Genomic DNA, 16,434 nt, shown 5'->3' on the forward strand with positions numbered 1-16,434 from the left:
GGTTGGTGGTGTCTGTTGACAGGGTTTATTTGTTTATCACTGCAGGGCTGCTTACGATACCAGCTGTTTATGGCCTTGAAATGGTACCACTTTTTTAAGGAATAAAAAGCAATGCTATCCCATTAATTTCTAAGGTAAATACATTTTGTTATTTTACATTATGTTTATGAGTAAGTGTTTAAAAGGACAATTGGCAAATACTGGGTTTGTTAAATACTAATAAAATCTGATGTCAAAAAGCTATGGGATGGAGAGTAATGACAGAAAAATAAATCAGACTTTTGTTTGAAACAAAATCCCCCCTAAATCCAAAAGGTTAGTCTTACCAGAAAGGGAGAATTGTCTGATCTATGAAATCAGGAGGAAGAAGAAGACCTGACATGAGATCTGCTGTGACACTTGTTCAGATGGAAAGAAAGGAAAACCAAAGCTCATCTCCACACCGCTGGGGCTTGGTGATTTCTATTCAAAGTTTTAACAATATAAAGCTTTCCTACCAGTTTATTCCACCTATAAACCACAGTTCCTGTTCCATATGTGTATTACTCCATTCATAAAAGCCTCAGAGAAAGCAAAAAGAGGATTGAATTGCAGAGAAAAGATGAATAAGCATGACACAGATCACTTTGGTGTTGTTTCAGGCTTTCCTTGAAGATTTGCCAGGCTTGCAACTTTCAAGACAGACTTGTAAACAATATCCCAAAGCCTGTTTTATGCTGTGTGGGATTTTCAAATACTGAGTTTCACAAGGACTTACCCTCTTCTGTGAGATGGACTGCCCACTATTCAGCCTGTGCCTTACAGTAAGTGACATAGCTGACGCTGCAAACAGGACAGATCAGTTCAGGACAGCATTAAAGATCCAACTTCAGTGTTTAAGTTTGACACCTGCTTTAGGTATGTTTGAAAATGCTGCCATGGAGGATGTCCTCCCCAGCTTGCAAAGCAGCACCAATCTTACGTGTTCAAACTGGGCTTGCCTTGTGCAACTTGCAATTTGTTATTTGCACATAGCCTCTGAGATGTTATTAATGTACTTCATCAGAGGTAGTACAATGGTGGTGAAATGCCCCAGGGCTCCAGTGTGTAGGCTATTGCAGTTCTGTTGAGCTGGAGGGAAGCCTATACCAAGAAAACTATTATCCATGTGGACAGAACAGGTAGTGGCTGAATGAAAGGAAGAACCATTGTCTCCATTTGATACTAGAGAATTTGATACTGAGATAATACAAATTCATTGATTAGTCCAGGCGGGGGATATGTAGCAGAGCTGGGATTTGGCATAGAGCTCTGGGATCCCAGTCAAACACTTTAATCGCAGAACTATCTTTCCTGCACCCCTCTCCAAGCACAAAGCATTTCATTCTGTTCTGCAGCACCAGCTCCACTCTCTCGTTGAAGCTGGATTTGCTAGAATTAATGGCATGTCTGTGTACTGCAAAAGCAAAAGATTAACCCACCTTCCCTTACTGTAAAATAACAGGTGCCTTGCAGGCATAAACCAAACTTCAGCTCTTCTTTACAAAACACATCTTTACCAATTCTTAAAATCACTTTTGAGGCTTTTACATGTGGTTCCTTACTCCCTGTGCCAGCAGGTGGGAGAGGAAGCATCCATAAATCCTGATCATTCTGAAGATTTTTGTATGTCCTCTAGACTCCAGCATTGAATCTCTTTTTTCTCCCTTGAGCTAATGCTCCAGTAGCTGCGTCTTGACTTTCAAATATATTAACTGAGTTGCCAATCATCATTAAAACTTTTTTCTTAGCAATCTTCCAGCTTTGCTTTAGCAATCCTCTTGTCTCTTTCAAACTCCAAAATCCACATTGCAGAAAAATCACTGTTTAAGGGCTGAATTTTGTGGGGGAGAAAAAAAAAAAAGCCGGTCTCATGACTGAAGTTTCACTCAGGTCAGCCTTTTTCCAGCTTCTTTGAATTTTTGGGGGAGAAAAAAAAAAAAGCCAGTCTCAGGACTGAAGATTAAGTTTCACTCAGGTCAGCCTTTTTCCAGCTTCCCCTGGAATGCAAATGACTTTTAGTCTGTGAAACTGTGAGGATTTTCTGTACACTAGGCACTTGTGACAGTTGAACCAACTTACTGGATACCCTAGGGGGTTCTTCAGGCTATCCTTGCAGAAGTTTGAGATGGTCTCCACCGTAACAAACAAGTAGTGAAGTTTTCCTTTTCCTTGAAGATTCAGCTTGCAGAATAAAGTAGGGTACTGACTAAGCCTGCAGAGAATGACCTGTAGAACACTTGTATTAGCAGGTCTGTGTGCAGGGGGTAGTGGCCCAGGCCTACAATGTTGACGAGGGGGTGGAAGACAGGTTTAGGAGATTGGAGATGCCAGTTCTCATTCCAGTTCTGCCACTGAGTCACTGATATCAATAAATCAAGTTCGTGAATAGCTAGCAGAAGCATAATTTGCAGAGGAAAGAAAAGGATTTGAGTCTAGAATGGAATGACACAGTTTGCAACAAGTCCACATGGACCTCTTCCGATTCTTGCAAGACCAAATTTTCCCAAACAAAGGTCGGTTTCTAATATGCACCATGATTTGCATGACACCAATATTTGCATGCCTCGAAATGAAATGCAAATTATTCTTAGTAAAAGCTTATTTATCCCCAGATGTTATTATGCTCTAGGGTGTCAGCTACATGGAACATTCCTCTGTGTCCTGCTTGCAGCTGTGATAGAGTTAATTTTCTTCCTAGCAGCTGGCACAGTTCTGTGTTTTGGATTTAGTATGACAAGATTGTTGTTAAAAACACTGATATTTTAGTTGCTGCTAAATAGTGCTTTCTCTAAACCAAGGATTTGTCAGCTCCCCATGCTCTGCTAGTGAGGAAGTGCACAAGAAGCCTGGAGGGAGCATGGCTGGGACAGGTGACAAATTAGCCAGAGGGTTATTCCATACCACAGAGCTGCGAGTATGCTCAGTAAATAAACTGGGAGGAGTTGGTCAGGAGGAGTAAATTACAGCTGGAGACAAGGTAGGCATCACTCAGAGGGTGGTGAGCAATTGTGCATCACTTCTTTCTGTTGGATTTTATTTCCACCTCTTTTTCCTGTTCATCATCATTTCTACTACTACTACTATTATTATTACCATCATCATTATATTTTGTTCAATTATTAAGCTGTCCTTCTGTCAACCCATAACTTAATACTTTTTTTTTTCTGATTCTCCTCCCCATCGAACTGGGCTGGGGGAGTGAGCAAGCAGCTGAGTCATACTTAGTTGCCAGCTAGGTCAAGCCACAACACTCTGAAACCTCAAGTCCAGCAACTCTGGACAAGCATTCAAGCACAGAAGTACTTCTTCACAGTCTCAGGGCTTAGAAGTGTTGCAGTATGTTTTCAAATGCTGGGGCTGGAATCCACCCTCTTTTTCTCAGGGTGATTGATAGGTTTATCTTCAGATATCCTAGAGGAAAGTTTTAATTCTAACTATCTAGCTGTGAGACGATGTGATGCACTCAGTGTGTTTTCTTCTAGGAAAGAAGAAATTATGCTGGGAGATTCCTGAAACTGTGCTTTACAGAGACAGAATGAGGTCTTAGAACCCATTCTAAATTGTTGAATTAATTAAGCCTTTTTGTGCTAGCAGTGACTTAACCAGGTGAACCACTGAAAAAAAGACCTGACACAGGTGTTGAAGCCTGAGGGAATCCCTGCCACTTATTACAGCTTTGGGGCCGTAACTTCCCAACAGTCTTGCTCACGCTGCCAAAAAGGGCAGGCTGAAAAATAATGTCCTCAAGAAAATTGTTGGCATGGCAGAACACGCATTGCAGAGCTCTGGAACCATACATATCAATTAATCATGTCTCATTGCTTCAGCTACTTTTGGGTTTAGACTTTTAAAACTTTATGTGTGCATGCTGTCCTTGAATTGAAGAGGCACAATACCTTCATGTTTCCCAAGAAAGTTCTTAGGAAAAATTTTTTTAAAAAAGGGGTTAAAAATAAACAAAGTGACAATGTTTTCTTACTGTGCAAGACGGTTTCTTTGTGACAAAAGACTCTTTAAAGATATTCTTCATACAACAGAAGTTACTGTGAATACAAATAGCCACTCCAGTGAGATAAAGTGGTGGTTCTGGAATGATGTACTTAGAGAGAAAAAAAAAAAAGAAAAAGAGAAGGCATCTAACACAAATAGTAATTTAAAAAAAACATCAGAAGAAGGAAAGAAGAATCACATTTCTGTACATAAGAGTAATAATAAAAAAAGTACCTTTTCAGTTTATTTTCATTTACCAATGTTTTATACCTGATAGCTCTTTTGGTTTAATTCCAAGTTCCCTCTATTGTCATTGACAGAAGAACCAAATGCACTTGCTTTAACTGATTGTAGTGTTGAAAGAAGAACATTAATTTGAGAACTGGATGACTGTGTATGCAGCAGGATGGATCAACTCCACTGAGTTTAAGAGGATGATGAATGGTACAACAAACAATGATGGACACATACTCAAGTGGATTCATATTGCTAAATTTTGATTTAGAATGCAACCCATTACTGGGTTTGCTCAAGTGCCCACATTGTAACAATACAAATAACTTGAAATTGTTTGTGATAGAATACTGTAGAAATCTCAGATAGCAAAACTTTTGACAGTAATGTCTTTTTTCACGCATGAAAACCAAACATGCTTCCCTATCTGTGGAGGTCCAAAATGAATGACCAGCTCTGCCCTAAGCATGCACATGTTAAACCTGCTGAATTGGTAAGTATTGCAGCTCAAAAAATTCCTGCATCTCTTCTGGCATGCAAGCTATATTTATTTCCGGCTCTACCTTCCTGTTGTTAGTTCTAATGACTTTTCTCCATAAGAGTGGAAACAGTCGATGTAAAATGATTAGATAGTCATAAAAATTGCTGATTTCTAGCAATTCCTGGTCTGTAATGACCCACTGTCTCAGCTTCAAACACTCTGCTAATGGCATCTAGAAAATAAACATCCAAAAAATAAACCTAGCAAAAATTAAGGCTGCCCTTTATGAGTTTATTGCATTTTTCTCCCCTCAAGAGAGATGTCACAGTAAAAATTTCTTTCCTACAATGACATTTTTATGGGTTTATTGCATTTTTCTTCCAGGAAAAATATTAAATCTCCTCTCAAGAGAGATGTCACAGTAAAAATTTCTTTCCTACAATGACATTTCCTTCCTTTGGTCTTTACTTCTGAGGCCCTTCAACCTCACACAGTATCTTATCACAGAAGGAGCCAAATGGGTTCCTCTCTTTGTAAATTTGAATTCAAACCTTTCGACTGGCATACAAAGACTTGAAATCATTGAATGGACAAAGTGTTTTCCTTTCTTACTATGGTGCCTGTATGAAAAGGACTAGATCAGGATTACCCTAGTGGAGACTCAGTTTATTTCCATATTATTCCTTTCCTTCTTTATTTTTCTGAAAGCTCACTGCTGCCCGGCAGTTTCTAGTCACGCTTTGGCTTCAGCTCCTGAAAATTTCACTCTTTATAAGAGTGTTTAAACAAGCAAGACCTTGTGAGCAACTCACAAATTATTAGCCAATGCCAAGAAATAGAGGAATGTATACATCCAGATCATTCAGTTAGTAACTCTGGCAGCTTCTGAGCCACCTCTTGGTGTCCATCCTGGATAGCAGAGTATTTGTAGAAGGCTGAAAAAGCTGTTTTTCTAATTCACATTACATGCACCCTTGTTCTTGGACTCATGATAGCCATCTAATGAGTGTCTAAATCGTGCAGAATGCAGTACCATACTGTGAAATAGGTACCCTTGTAAGGGCAGTATGCAGCCAAAACAGCTCCACAGTTAAAACGCTATTTCTCATAGAGATTAGAGATTATTATATCTTTGTTGCAAAGAAAGGTACAGCCTGGAGAATACTGACCGAAGTATAACTTGAACTGGTCTCATAATAAAACATCATTTCTATCATGGAATGAAATGCTGTCAAGCAAAACTGAAGAGAGTAAGGAAACACAATGCTTGCAGCCAAGGGCAGAACTGGAGAATTTTCATCATTATAGAACATAGCAGGTGACAGACATCTCCTAGAGACAGCTTGCATCATTCAAATAACTAATTTATGAGGGTTTAAAATAAGATACTGTCTTATATAATCAGGTATTAAAACGTCACTTCTCATATGTAAGTTTTTGTTTGCTTTTACTAAAACAACACTTGCAAATATTTACCTGAATCATCTACTCTCAGCTTTTTACTGGGATTGTCACCACTGTCATCATCGGACATTTCCATCTCCTCTTCCCGGCGGATTCCCATGAGCTGTTCACTGTGAGCATTTCGGAGCTCCTAAAAGCCAAAATTACCTTTTGTCAGTATTAACTTCCATAAAGTTATTATGCATTATTTAGTATCTGTTTTAAATACTGATCTGATTTTAATTATACATCATTTATCATTGTAATCATATTTATTTGTGTATGAATATTTATAAAAACAGAAGCACAGGGAATTATTCCTGTGAAAGAACTGAGTTTATCAAAGGTAACATTCAGGGAAAACAAGAGAAAAAGTGACTTTCCCTGTTGAGTGATCTTTAGGCCTGCTAAACATAGGAAAAATGTTTTAACAGCAGGGATAATATTTAAAACTGGTGTATAAAGCAGACTGATAAAGAGATTGTCAGCTTGCTTAAGGGCTAGCTAATTCTTGCTTCCCTCTGCCACTTGGGGTAAGATTCATTTGGCCAAATGTAGGTGTCTCCATCACACAGAGTTTTACCTTTTAACTAAAGTTTTAACTTTTAACTAAAAGGCACCCTTAAAGTGCCTTGTTCTCTCTGCTGATTGCAAAGGGAGCCAAGCGCAGACAGTGCAGATGAAGAGCTGTGCATTTTTAAGTGCCTAATGCTGGTCAAAGGAATCTCACCCTCTGTCCCTATGCCCAGACTGCCTTGGACTTAAAAGACCCGGTCCCACAATGCTGGCTTGAAAATCCTTGCATCTTGATCCAAAAGGAGTGGCAGCAGGGACAGCTCGGTCTCCGGGTGACTGCTGCAAGGGCAGGCAGGCATCCCCTGCACATGTCACCAGGAAAAGGATCAGCAGGCACGCGGGCTTTGTAGGAGTCTAGACGGTCTTTGTTCTGGGTAGAAAAGCTGGCGCGGGTGTAGCGGCTGCCTTTTTAATGGCAGCACTGAGAAGATTGAGAGGACTCTATTTTGTCCTAATAATCCTGTCAGGTGTAACATGAGGATGCTGCACTGTGATTAGTGTAGGCTTTGTCCCCCCGCAGACAGCTAATTTTTCTGCCAACAAAGAGCTTAATTCCCAAAGAGGTGGTTTGAATTCTTTGAAACAAGGGAGAGTCGTGTGGTAGGAGGAGACAGCATTGAGGAGTCCGACAACAGCTCTGTGCAATTAACAATAATCTGTCAGAGAGGTGCTGCGTGAAAAAAAGGGAAGGCGTTTCTCTTGAGCTGTACCCTTGGTTCATCGGCAGATCTCAAATATTCTGAAAAATGTATCTGTACTCATTAATTCCAGCAAAGGCAAGGAACATAATTAGTGGGTGTTTTACAGGGGAATAATTTCAAATTAAAAAAAAATATTAAAAGGCTAAATTGTCAACCAGTATCTAATGAAACCAGAAGTATCTCTGGAAGAAATTGGCAAGCCATTTCTGAATTCCTTAGTGGAAAAGGCCCCCTGCACATTTTCCTGGGGAAGGATACTTGCATATATGAGCAGACATCCTCTTACATTTACTCCTCATTAGTGGACAAATGTTCTTGTTGCATCAGTGTCTACATTACAGTGTCTACATCAGCAAAGTCAATGATGTTCTATGGGGAATGTCTATGTGTATGAGTCTTTTCTTTGCCTTGGGTTTCTAGCAAAGCTTTTCTAAATTCAGGAAAAAACTGGAAAGTGATCAAGTAATTACACAAATCAGCAGATAGTATCATGGTTAGAAGCTACAATTTAAATAAAATATAAAATTTATTTCCATCAAATTTCATATTTGAAAAACAGTCATTTCCAAAATACGTTGGTTTAGCTAGATGCTTTACATAATTTTGAATTGTTTAATTGTCGTCCTTTTAAAATCAAAAGGCAGTAATTTTTGAAAAAAATTAATAGAGAATTAACATTTCTTGAAAGTCCAACTCTTATACATTTCAGTTTATTAAATATTTAGAAACCAGCAAATGAATGACACACCACATCCCTTTATAGAAAGTTAGTTTAAGAAGGGATGATCTTAATATTATTATTAAAGTAATCTACTAGCAAATAATATTTTCATATTTCTCTAAAAGATAAGACAAAGATCAATCCCCAATTTCCCAACTTTCAATTGAACAAAGGCATTATCCACTATGTATATGAAATATTTGTGAACAAAATGCAAAATACAGTTTGCACTAATAAATTATGCTAACATTTTAAGTGTCCCATTATTGAAGTAGTTTTGTATTCACCATAATAGCACTGATAATAAAGTATTCATTTGGTATTCATGTAGATGTTACATTTAGTGCCATTGGTATTCAACTGTAATTTAGCTTTAGTTAATGGACACTTAAAATGTTATCCAAATGATTTATATCACAGCACTTCAGTGTTTCTCAAACTAAGCGTACAACACTTATTTTACAAGTGTACTACAAAATAATTAAATAAGTGCACCTTACCTTCTAAAGTTTTTATTCTGAGACAGAGAAAAATCATTTAGAGGACTGTGATAGTAACAATCAACACACTGTACCACATGGCGGTAAACCAAGTGTATGTAAATTGCTCATATTAAAATTTAAAAAAAAAGGAAGAAGAAAGAAGGAAAGAAAACAAAGACAGCGGTACTTACTTTTTAAAATACAGGCTCATAGCGTATATACTGAATTAAAATCGAAAGCTGGATGACCAAAACACAGGATGAGGTCTAGCACTTCCTTTGCTGCCACTCACAGCAAGGGGAGTTAGAATTTCATTTCCTCTCCTCATGCTTATGACAGTCACACATGCATGGTCCCACACTGCTAACTATGTGTGGTTGTATGATTACATTTATACTGGTTTCTTTGCAAGCATAATATTAGAATCAACATAAGTGATGTATCTACTTTTTTAAAGATAAACATAGAACAAATGGGAAGGAATAGGGTACAGTTACGGACTTAATATTCTGAAGTCATTAATTAGGAAAGTAATTTTTAATTTTATTTTCACTCAAAGTCATCTTATAATGATCGTAAGATGGCACAGTGAAAAAAAAATCTTTGCCACAGAATTCTTCTTTTAGAAACAGATCACGTTGACTCCTAAATTCATTATTTGAAAATATTGTTCCTAATTTCACCATGTCAGTTCATTATTTTAGATAGTAAACATAATCTTCTAATGATTTCCCAAATTTTGCATGAAAAATAAAAACACATTGCTCCCTGTCTTCATGTTGTTTAATGACTATTACCATAATGAGAGCAATGGGAGCAATTCATACTGTAGACGAGACTGCAAACGGCCAGTTGATTAACAGCTAAAGTGGTAGCTGTAAATATTGCCAAATACACTATGTCCAGCTACAATCACACTCGTTCTGTGTCAATCCAGCTGTGAGATGATGGATAGAAAGAAAAAATAAAATCACCAACCTCAGAATGCTTTCGCCAAATGTCTATGTTCTTTCGCTGGGCTTTCGAGAAATGGTCCCAAGCTTTTTGTCTGGTAGAAGCGTTGAAAACGGCGACAATCTGCTCAACTTTGGTGAACAAGGAAGTCAAACAAGACAAGCAATTTATGTTGTGATCACTATAGAGAAGCAAAGCAAAGACACTAGGAGTCTATGGATGATGTCATTACTGAAACAACATCATCAATATCCATCCAATGACGTGTCTTTCGTACTTACATTTTATCAATGTTGGAGATGTCTCCCTTCAAGTCTGTCTCCACAACTTTAGTCTATACAACTCTTAACTATGCACCAAGAACCAGGCATGCAGCTGCTTCACCATGATATCTGCTATTACTCCCTGTGCTGGCACACGCCTTTGCGTGTGTGGCAATAGGTGTGTGACCACAGAAATGACCCTCGAGACATCCACCTGACACGTGTTTTCCCGTGGCAGCAGCATAGAGATGAGCGGGCTGCACGGACAGAAGCATGGAGGGCAGGCAGGCTCTGCTTTGAAGGGTGACTATCTGATAGTGGGAACTTGTCAGTGGGTGGGAAGGGCTAAACCTCCCACCTGGAGGAGGCTAAACCTTCTACCTGCAGGTACATCGACCCTGCACTCTGTGGCTGCAGCTGCTGCTTCTCCTCCACTCAGTATCAAAGGGCTCACCTGTGGTAGATCATAGCTGTCTCCATGGCCTATGTATGGTTACTTACATGAACAGACACTTTTTTCTTTCATATAGAGTGAAGAACAGATGTGAAATGGGCTTCACTCATTCAACCCTAATGAATTTGTTCTGAAGCAAAACCTTAATATTTCCATCAGTTTTCTAGGATAATTAAGATCCTCGAGTTTTTAGCTGTTTGTTATCTCAGTTGAGAAAGCTTTTCTCTCAACAATTTTCTTTCTCTTCACTTCAATTACAAGTAAAATTGTCCTTCCACAACAGTGACCTGCCTAAAAATGATTTGGCCAGGATGTAAGTCACCTTGATCTCAGCACAATTAACTGAAGGAAACACCAACAAATCCAGATTTTCTACAATCTCGACTGTGCTCATGAATGAGCAGCTGTGACAACCCATGAACTCCAACTCTTTGACAAGTTTCTTTGCTATCTATCTCTTTAGATTCCTGGATGGAAACAATGTCCTTTCTTTATCAAGTTGCAGCTTGCAGCACTTCTTGATCCTCTCACTGAAAAGTGGTGGCGAGAGTGCTATAACACCCTCTGTCCTTGTCTCTTATATTGCTGATCTAGAGCTTCTCTCATTCTTCCTTTAAGTCAGAGATGTAGAGAATGTTATTATACATAGCAACCTATCCTTCCTAGAATGGTGAGCTCATCTACTGAAGCAGTATCTTTCACCTCTAGAACAGAAAGTTAATCTCTCTCATTTGAGCACATTTCTTCTATTCTCTGTTTTTCACCCCTTTTGAAGGCTGCTTTCAGATTCCAGAAAATTACAACATTTTGAATGGAAGTTTTTATTTCAGGGATGATTAATTACCTTCTAAAATCGTAGAAAATAATTGTAGTTCATTTTCTTTTAAAATGAATACATATAGGTAGCTTACAATACAGAAAGTGTTTCAGACCTACAGTGATGATCTTATCCATTTGTAATCTCTTCAACTTTTAAAGGTAGGTGTGATAATTTCAGCCCATTAGAACTTGCTTAGACTAAAGAGTAGATGTATCAAGGAAGTAATGCTGTATATATTTTTTCAATTAATTTGAAAAGAATGAAAATGGTAAAGCACTCTATTATTATGTGTATAGAAATTGAAGCTAGAATTTAATTATTGTCATTCTGTTGATGACCCAGGTGCTCAGAAAATTTTGCTTAATTAACAATCTGTTTTCAGTTTGCAAGTGGAAATTCAAGTAGAAAAGATTAAAAAAGATATGAGGAAGAGCTGGTTTGCCATTTTGTACTAATAATTATTAATAAGATCATCTGAATTTTGAAAAACATTTGAACTTTAAAGTGTTTAATTTCCATTATGTGAACAGGTGCTAAGATTTATCAAAAGTCATTATCTGATCATTTCAGAAACTTTCCTCAACGGACTCACAAGCTAGGAAGATGTCATAGCTTCTTGTATAACTGCAGTAGACAAAGGGAATACTAAAAGGATCTTACTCACTTACCTAACTTTTTGGAACTAAAAAAGTGATGAGAGGTAGGATAGTATGAGTACAACATGCTAAAAATCAAGCCATTTAAAGAAACTTTAGGAAACAGGTAGCAAGGGATAATAAAAAGGAAGATGCAGAGGAAAATACTAAATGAGTATGTATCAAGGACCAACATAGCAGTGCTCTATTCAAACAAAGTGTCAATGTATGCACAAAAATTTCAATATTCACAGAGATCTAGGCTATGAAGCTTTGCAAATTCCAGCATAAAAGGTCTCCAAGAATTACACTGGAGCTAAACAGCAGCCAAGGCCATGGTTTGACAGTACAGGGAAGTGCCTCCACATCTTTTTGTACTGCACCAAAATCCTGCATTCACGTGCTATGAGACGGCAATTCAGCGTAAACCTGCTCTGCCACATTTGTTCTTGTTGCACCAAGACTCATTTGTTTTTCCATAGGTACCCTGGAGGCCTAAAGCTGGCGTAATCCTTGTGCTCTGTGAAACTGGAAGACAAGACATGATGTACCCACACCTGATCAGGATCAAATTTGTATGGGTAAGTGATCCAGCATCACACAGCCCATAGGGATGGTAGATTGACCCCTAAGGAGAAGCCATGAAAGGATTATATTAGCTGAGAAACTCCCCAGTTAACTCATATTTTGTCTGTGTCTGGGTAAAATTTGGCCAAAGAGAGGCCCCAGATTTTGGGCTGATATCTTCATAACCTGAGTCTCCCTGCTGACCATGGTTTTCAGATTATTTCTGATCTCTAGGAAGAAATTTCCAAAACTATATAACAGGTCATATCTATCTCTCCAAGGCACCTTGAACTCCAGAATGCACTGTAGTGTCAACTGTGACTGGTAAGTAGAATTATTAAGTAACATGAAATATTCATTGTCAAACATCTGTTAGTGAGTTCTATGCTATATCAAATTTTCATTGACCATATGCAAAGCCATTTCCTTACTAAATTAGGATTTAAAAAACCACATTGTTCTGGAAGGGTCCATAACATGTCATGTTTTTCCCATCAATATAGCTTACAGGATGTAAGTAATTGCATCTTCCCTAATGACTTCCACGGCTGCTAATTTACATGGCATGCTTTGGACAAAGGATTATTATCAACTTGTTTTTCTCCTGTGTTATAAATAGCTAGAAAGACCCAAATAACTAAACCTAGAGTGATAAGCAAGTGCAAGCCACTTTATTAGAGGTGCCAGCTCATAGTAAGCATATTAATAGGAAGTTTAAGACTCAGTTTCTGCTTCCATAAACAATGCTACCGGGAAAAAGTATTGCTATCAAGTATAAATGTAAAAGCAACCAGAAAAACTAGGAAAAAACAGCAAAAATCCCTTAAACAATGCCTGCAGAACTTGCATGGAAGATTGTATGAAATGGAAAACTAGAATATCTCCAGGGCAAGAAAATATTTGATATTCGAAAATTGTACTACCAAAAAAAAAAAAAAACCAAAATAAATGAGAACCAAAGTGTAGCCTCATCTGCAGATTAAGAGGTAGAGAGAATACTTTTATCTTGCATTATGTTTATCCAACAGTCTATTTTAAATACATGATTGAGTGAAGGCTGAAATTTATCTCTGGGTTCAAGAGTTAAGAAGTACTCAATTTTTCTTTGCTTATTACATTACAAGCTGCCATGCATGTTATTTTATGCTATATATTATGATATACATAATTTTCAATAGAAAAAGAAACAAAATAGAAACAAAAAAAATGTGTTAGAATAAAAGCAAAAGTCTTGGATGGCAGATAAAATAATTTGATTTCATGTAGAATTTTACTCCAAATTCCACCAATTAAGGATGCAGGATGAAAAGGGCTTTGCACTAAATTACTGCAAGTGTCAGAGTAGAATATATGGCAATTTAGCACAGAAAAATTCTGTAAGAGTGTGACAGTTGACATGAAGGGTAAAAGAAAAATTCAACCCATAAAATTACAGTGTAAAGGAAACTGTTACAGTAAATGTATAACACACTTTTCAAATATAGAGTCGCAGCACAGGGAGGATATAGAGTTGGCGTGGTTTGGGTCAGAAGCCCTGTTGCTGAATTCTGACTAAACTGCAGTCTGCCAACCGATTTGGCTCCAAGCCCAGCAAACCAAGGAATTACAGTAGTCAAGGCTAGATGCTGTAGTGAATGAATTAGAGTCTCCAGGTCAGTTTTGAATAGGGAAGAGAATATTTTTGGCAACTGTCCTGAAAGGCATTTGGTAATCAGCTGAACAGAACTTAGCATTAAGTCCAAGGCTAAAATTGTGCATAGGTAAATGACATGTGACATTGGTAAAACAAATGGTAGACAGATTGCAAAGTAATGAAACATGTATTATTTTAATTAATTTGAGCCAAACACTCATTCTTTTGGTTATGGTACTGCTTACTTTCAAAAAAGAATTTGCCTTTCTCACTTTTAGAGCTGAAAACCTGCAGCCTCTCCCTGTTACTCAATTCACATGCCACAGACAGAGAAACAGATGTGATTGCCTTTGACTAGCACAGGAAAACATAAGAGTTGGAAATATCACCCTGAGGAAGACTGCAGATAATGCAAAGGATGGGTCCTAAAGTAAAGCATACCACAGCTGGATACATATGCAAAGGCCATTACAGATTTGTATAATGAAGATACAGGTTTTGATAGCTGTGCAAAATGCCTCATCTGCAACTCCGCTTGGTTTTGGTTTTGTTGCGATTTTGTGTTTGGCTGTGTTTTTTTTAAAAAAAAATTTAAAATTCATAGTTATCTGCAACTCCATCAGAGAAGTTTGGTCTGCATGCTGACCAGATGCCTGTAGGTTCCTTAAGACATGGTGTTAAGACATAGCACGATAAAGGAGAAAACCATAGGACTTCACTATTATATCCCCAAATTCCACCTTTTTGGACAGACCAGAAAATCTGCAGTGATTTATCTCCCAAATCGTTTTGCTGTATGGGCGGCCAGCTTGCAAGTATGCCATTCCTCAACCTGCCCTTCTACCAATAACTACATCTGTCCTAGCAATCAAAACCAACCAGGGACCATTCTTGTTCACTGAAACCAGCAGGCACAACACACTGAGTGTCCCTGAAGCAACAGTGCTTCTCTCTTCCCAAAAAAGATGCTTTCCTGGGAAACTACTTGGCCTGCATCAACCTCTAAACTGTATCACATTTTGTGGGAAAACACTAGCTGATCCAGAGCAACAACTTTCTAACAGCTGAACAGTATGGGCCAGCCTGCCCTAGCTCAGCTTAATTTAATCCTGCAGACAGAGTCAGGGGGGTCATCCTTTACTAGCAGTCTCACCTCTTCTGCTCTCTGGTACAGAGGTCTCAGCAGTGCAGACAGCAATTACAAGACTTACCAGAGAAAGAAGGACATTTTCCTCCTACCCTGTCTCACCTACCTGAATACTAGAAAGAATGTCCTCTCTCTAAGTTATTTCTACATTTCCCTTTGACTAGGACTACAGCATTTGAGACCAGCAGGGTGTTTGTCTGGGTTTATGCTTGGTCCCTCTTCTTGTTCCATCTGACTCAGACTGGCCCTAGTCAATCTGCTTGTGTGGGTCAGTAAGAGGCTGAGTGAATGTCAGTAGTCTATAACCGAGTGATGCAGGAAGAAATACTTCTTTCTAATAAAATAAGGAGATCCTTCCACACAGACAAATAAAAAAAAAAAAGTATTTATACCACAACACAATATAACCCCTGGTCTTGTTAGAATATCAAACCCCTGTCTCAGCAGCCATTGTTTTCCTTTCTCCTTCTTTCAGGTAAGGAATCCAGTGGGGAACGCTGAAAGAGGGAGCAGTATGGGTATACTAAAAGTGCTCAATTTACAGGATTCCTACTGAAACCTGTGTAGTAACTTGTCTGAGGTATGTACATCAACAATTGATAGCTCTAGAAATAGAACGCTCCCTGTTAAACTTTGAAATAAAAAAAAAAAAAAAATTAACTAAAGAGAGCCTAGTTTGCCCTGCAAGGTATTGCTAGAAAATCTGTCTACAATTTAAGCTTTGAAAATCTTTTAGGTTATGAAACTGTGGTTTAATTTACTACAGAGAAACTGACAGCTTGGTATAACTGCAAGAGCTGGCACTGTGCCATGTGATAAATCACTAGGACTCAACAGGACCACTTCACCTTCATGTCATTTCTCAACAAACAGGAGCCTGACATCAGACCAGCACAGCACAGGAGGGCAAATACAAACGTACAGTACCTGCTTTTTCAATGCCACCATCTTGCATTAGGGAATGGACTTTATGGACCTTGTGCTGACAACCAGAAAAAAACCTAGAAAAACCTCATCTGCCCCCCACCAACTCAAAGGAAGGTGAAGTGAATGCTGCTTTCTTTGTCAGCTTGACAAGATTATAAACTATTCCCAAAGTACTGCAGTTAATTAGCTATTCCTTCTTTTATTTATTGTTAGGCACAACTTTCTTTTCAGTTCTCAGATTTAAAAATAGAAAAAGTGGGAACCACCATTTTTCATAAATCTGTCTGAAAAGTGAACTCCCAGGGAACTCTGCAATGTAGGAACATCATAAATGACATTAAGGCATCGCAGGTCCCATTAAGTGAAGTAATAATTATGCAGGAAT

General features: G+C 38.2%; 1 protein-coding gene across 1 annotated transcript in view; it reads right to left on the reverse strand.

The window, feature by feature from the left end:
- The window catches only part of ENOX1 (ecto-NOX disulfide-thiol exchanger 1), a 352,320-nt gene that overhangs the window by 56,951 nt on the left and 278,935 nt on the right, over positions 1-16,434 (reverse strand). The window contains exons 10-11 of the mRNA XM_041407302.1: positions 9,628-9,734; positions 6,203-6,320 (exon numbers count right to left, since the gene is read on the reverse strand). Coding sequence (XP_041263236.1) covers positions 6,203-6,320; positions 9,628-9,734 — 225 coding nt within the window. The remainder of the gene's footprint in view (positions 1-6,202; positions 6,321-9,627; positions 9,735-16,434) is intronic.

The sequence above is a fragment of the Onychostruthus taczanowskii genome, unplaced genomic scaffold (genome assembly GCF_017590055.1).
Source record: "Onychostruthus taczanowskii isolate IOZ18803 unplaced genomic scaffold, ASM1759005v1 scaffold26, whole genome shotgun sequence".
Classification (NCBI taxonomy): Eukaryota; Metazoa; Chordata; class Aves; order Passeriformes; family Passeridae; genus Onychostruthus; species Onychostruthus taczanowskii.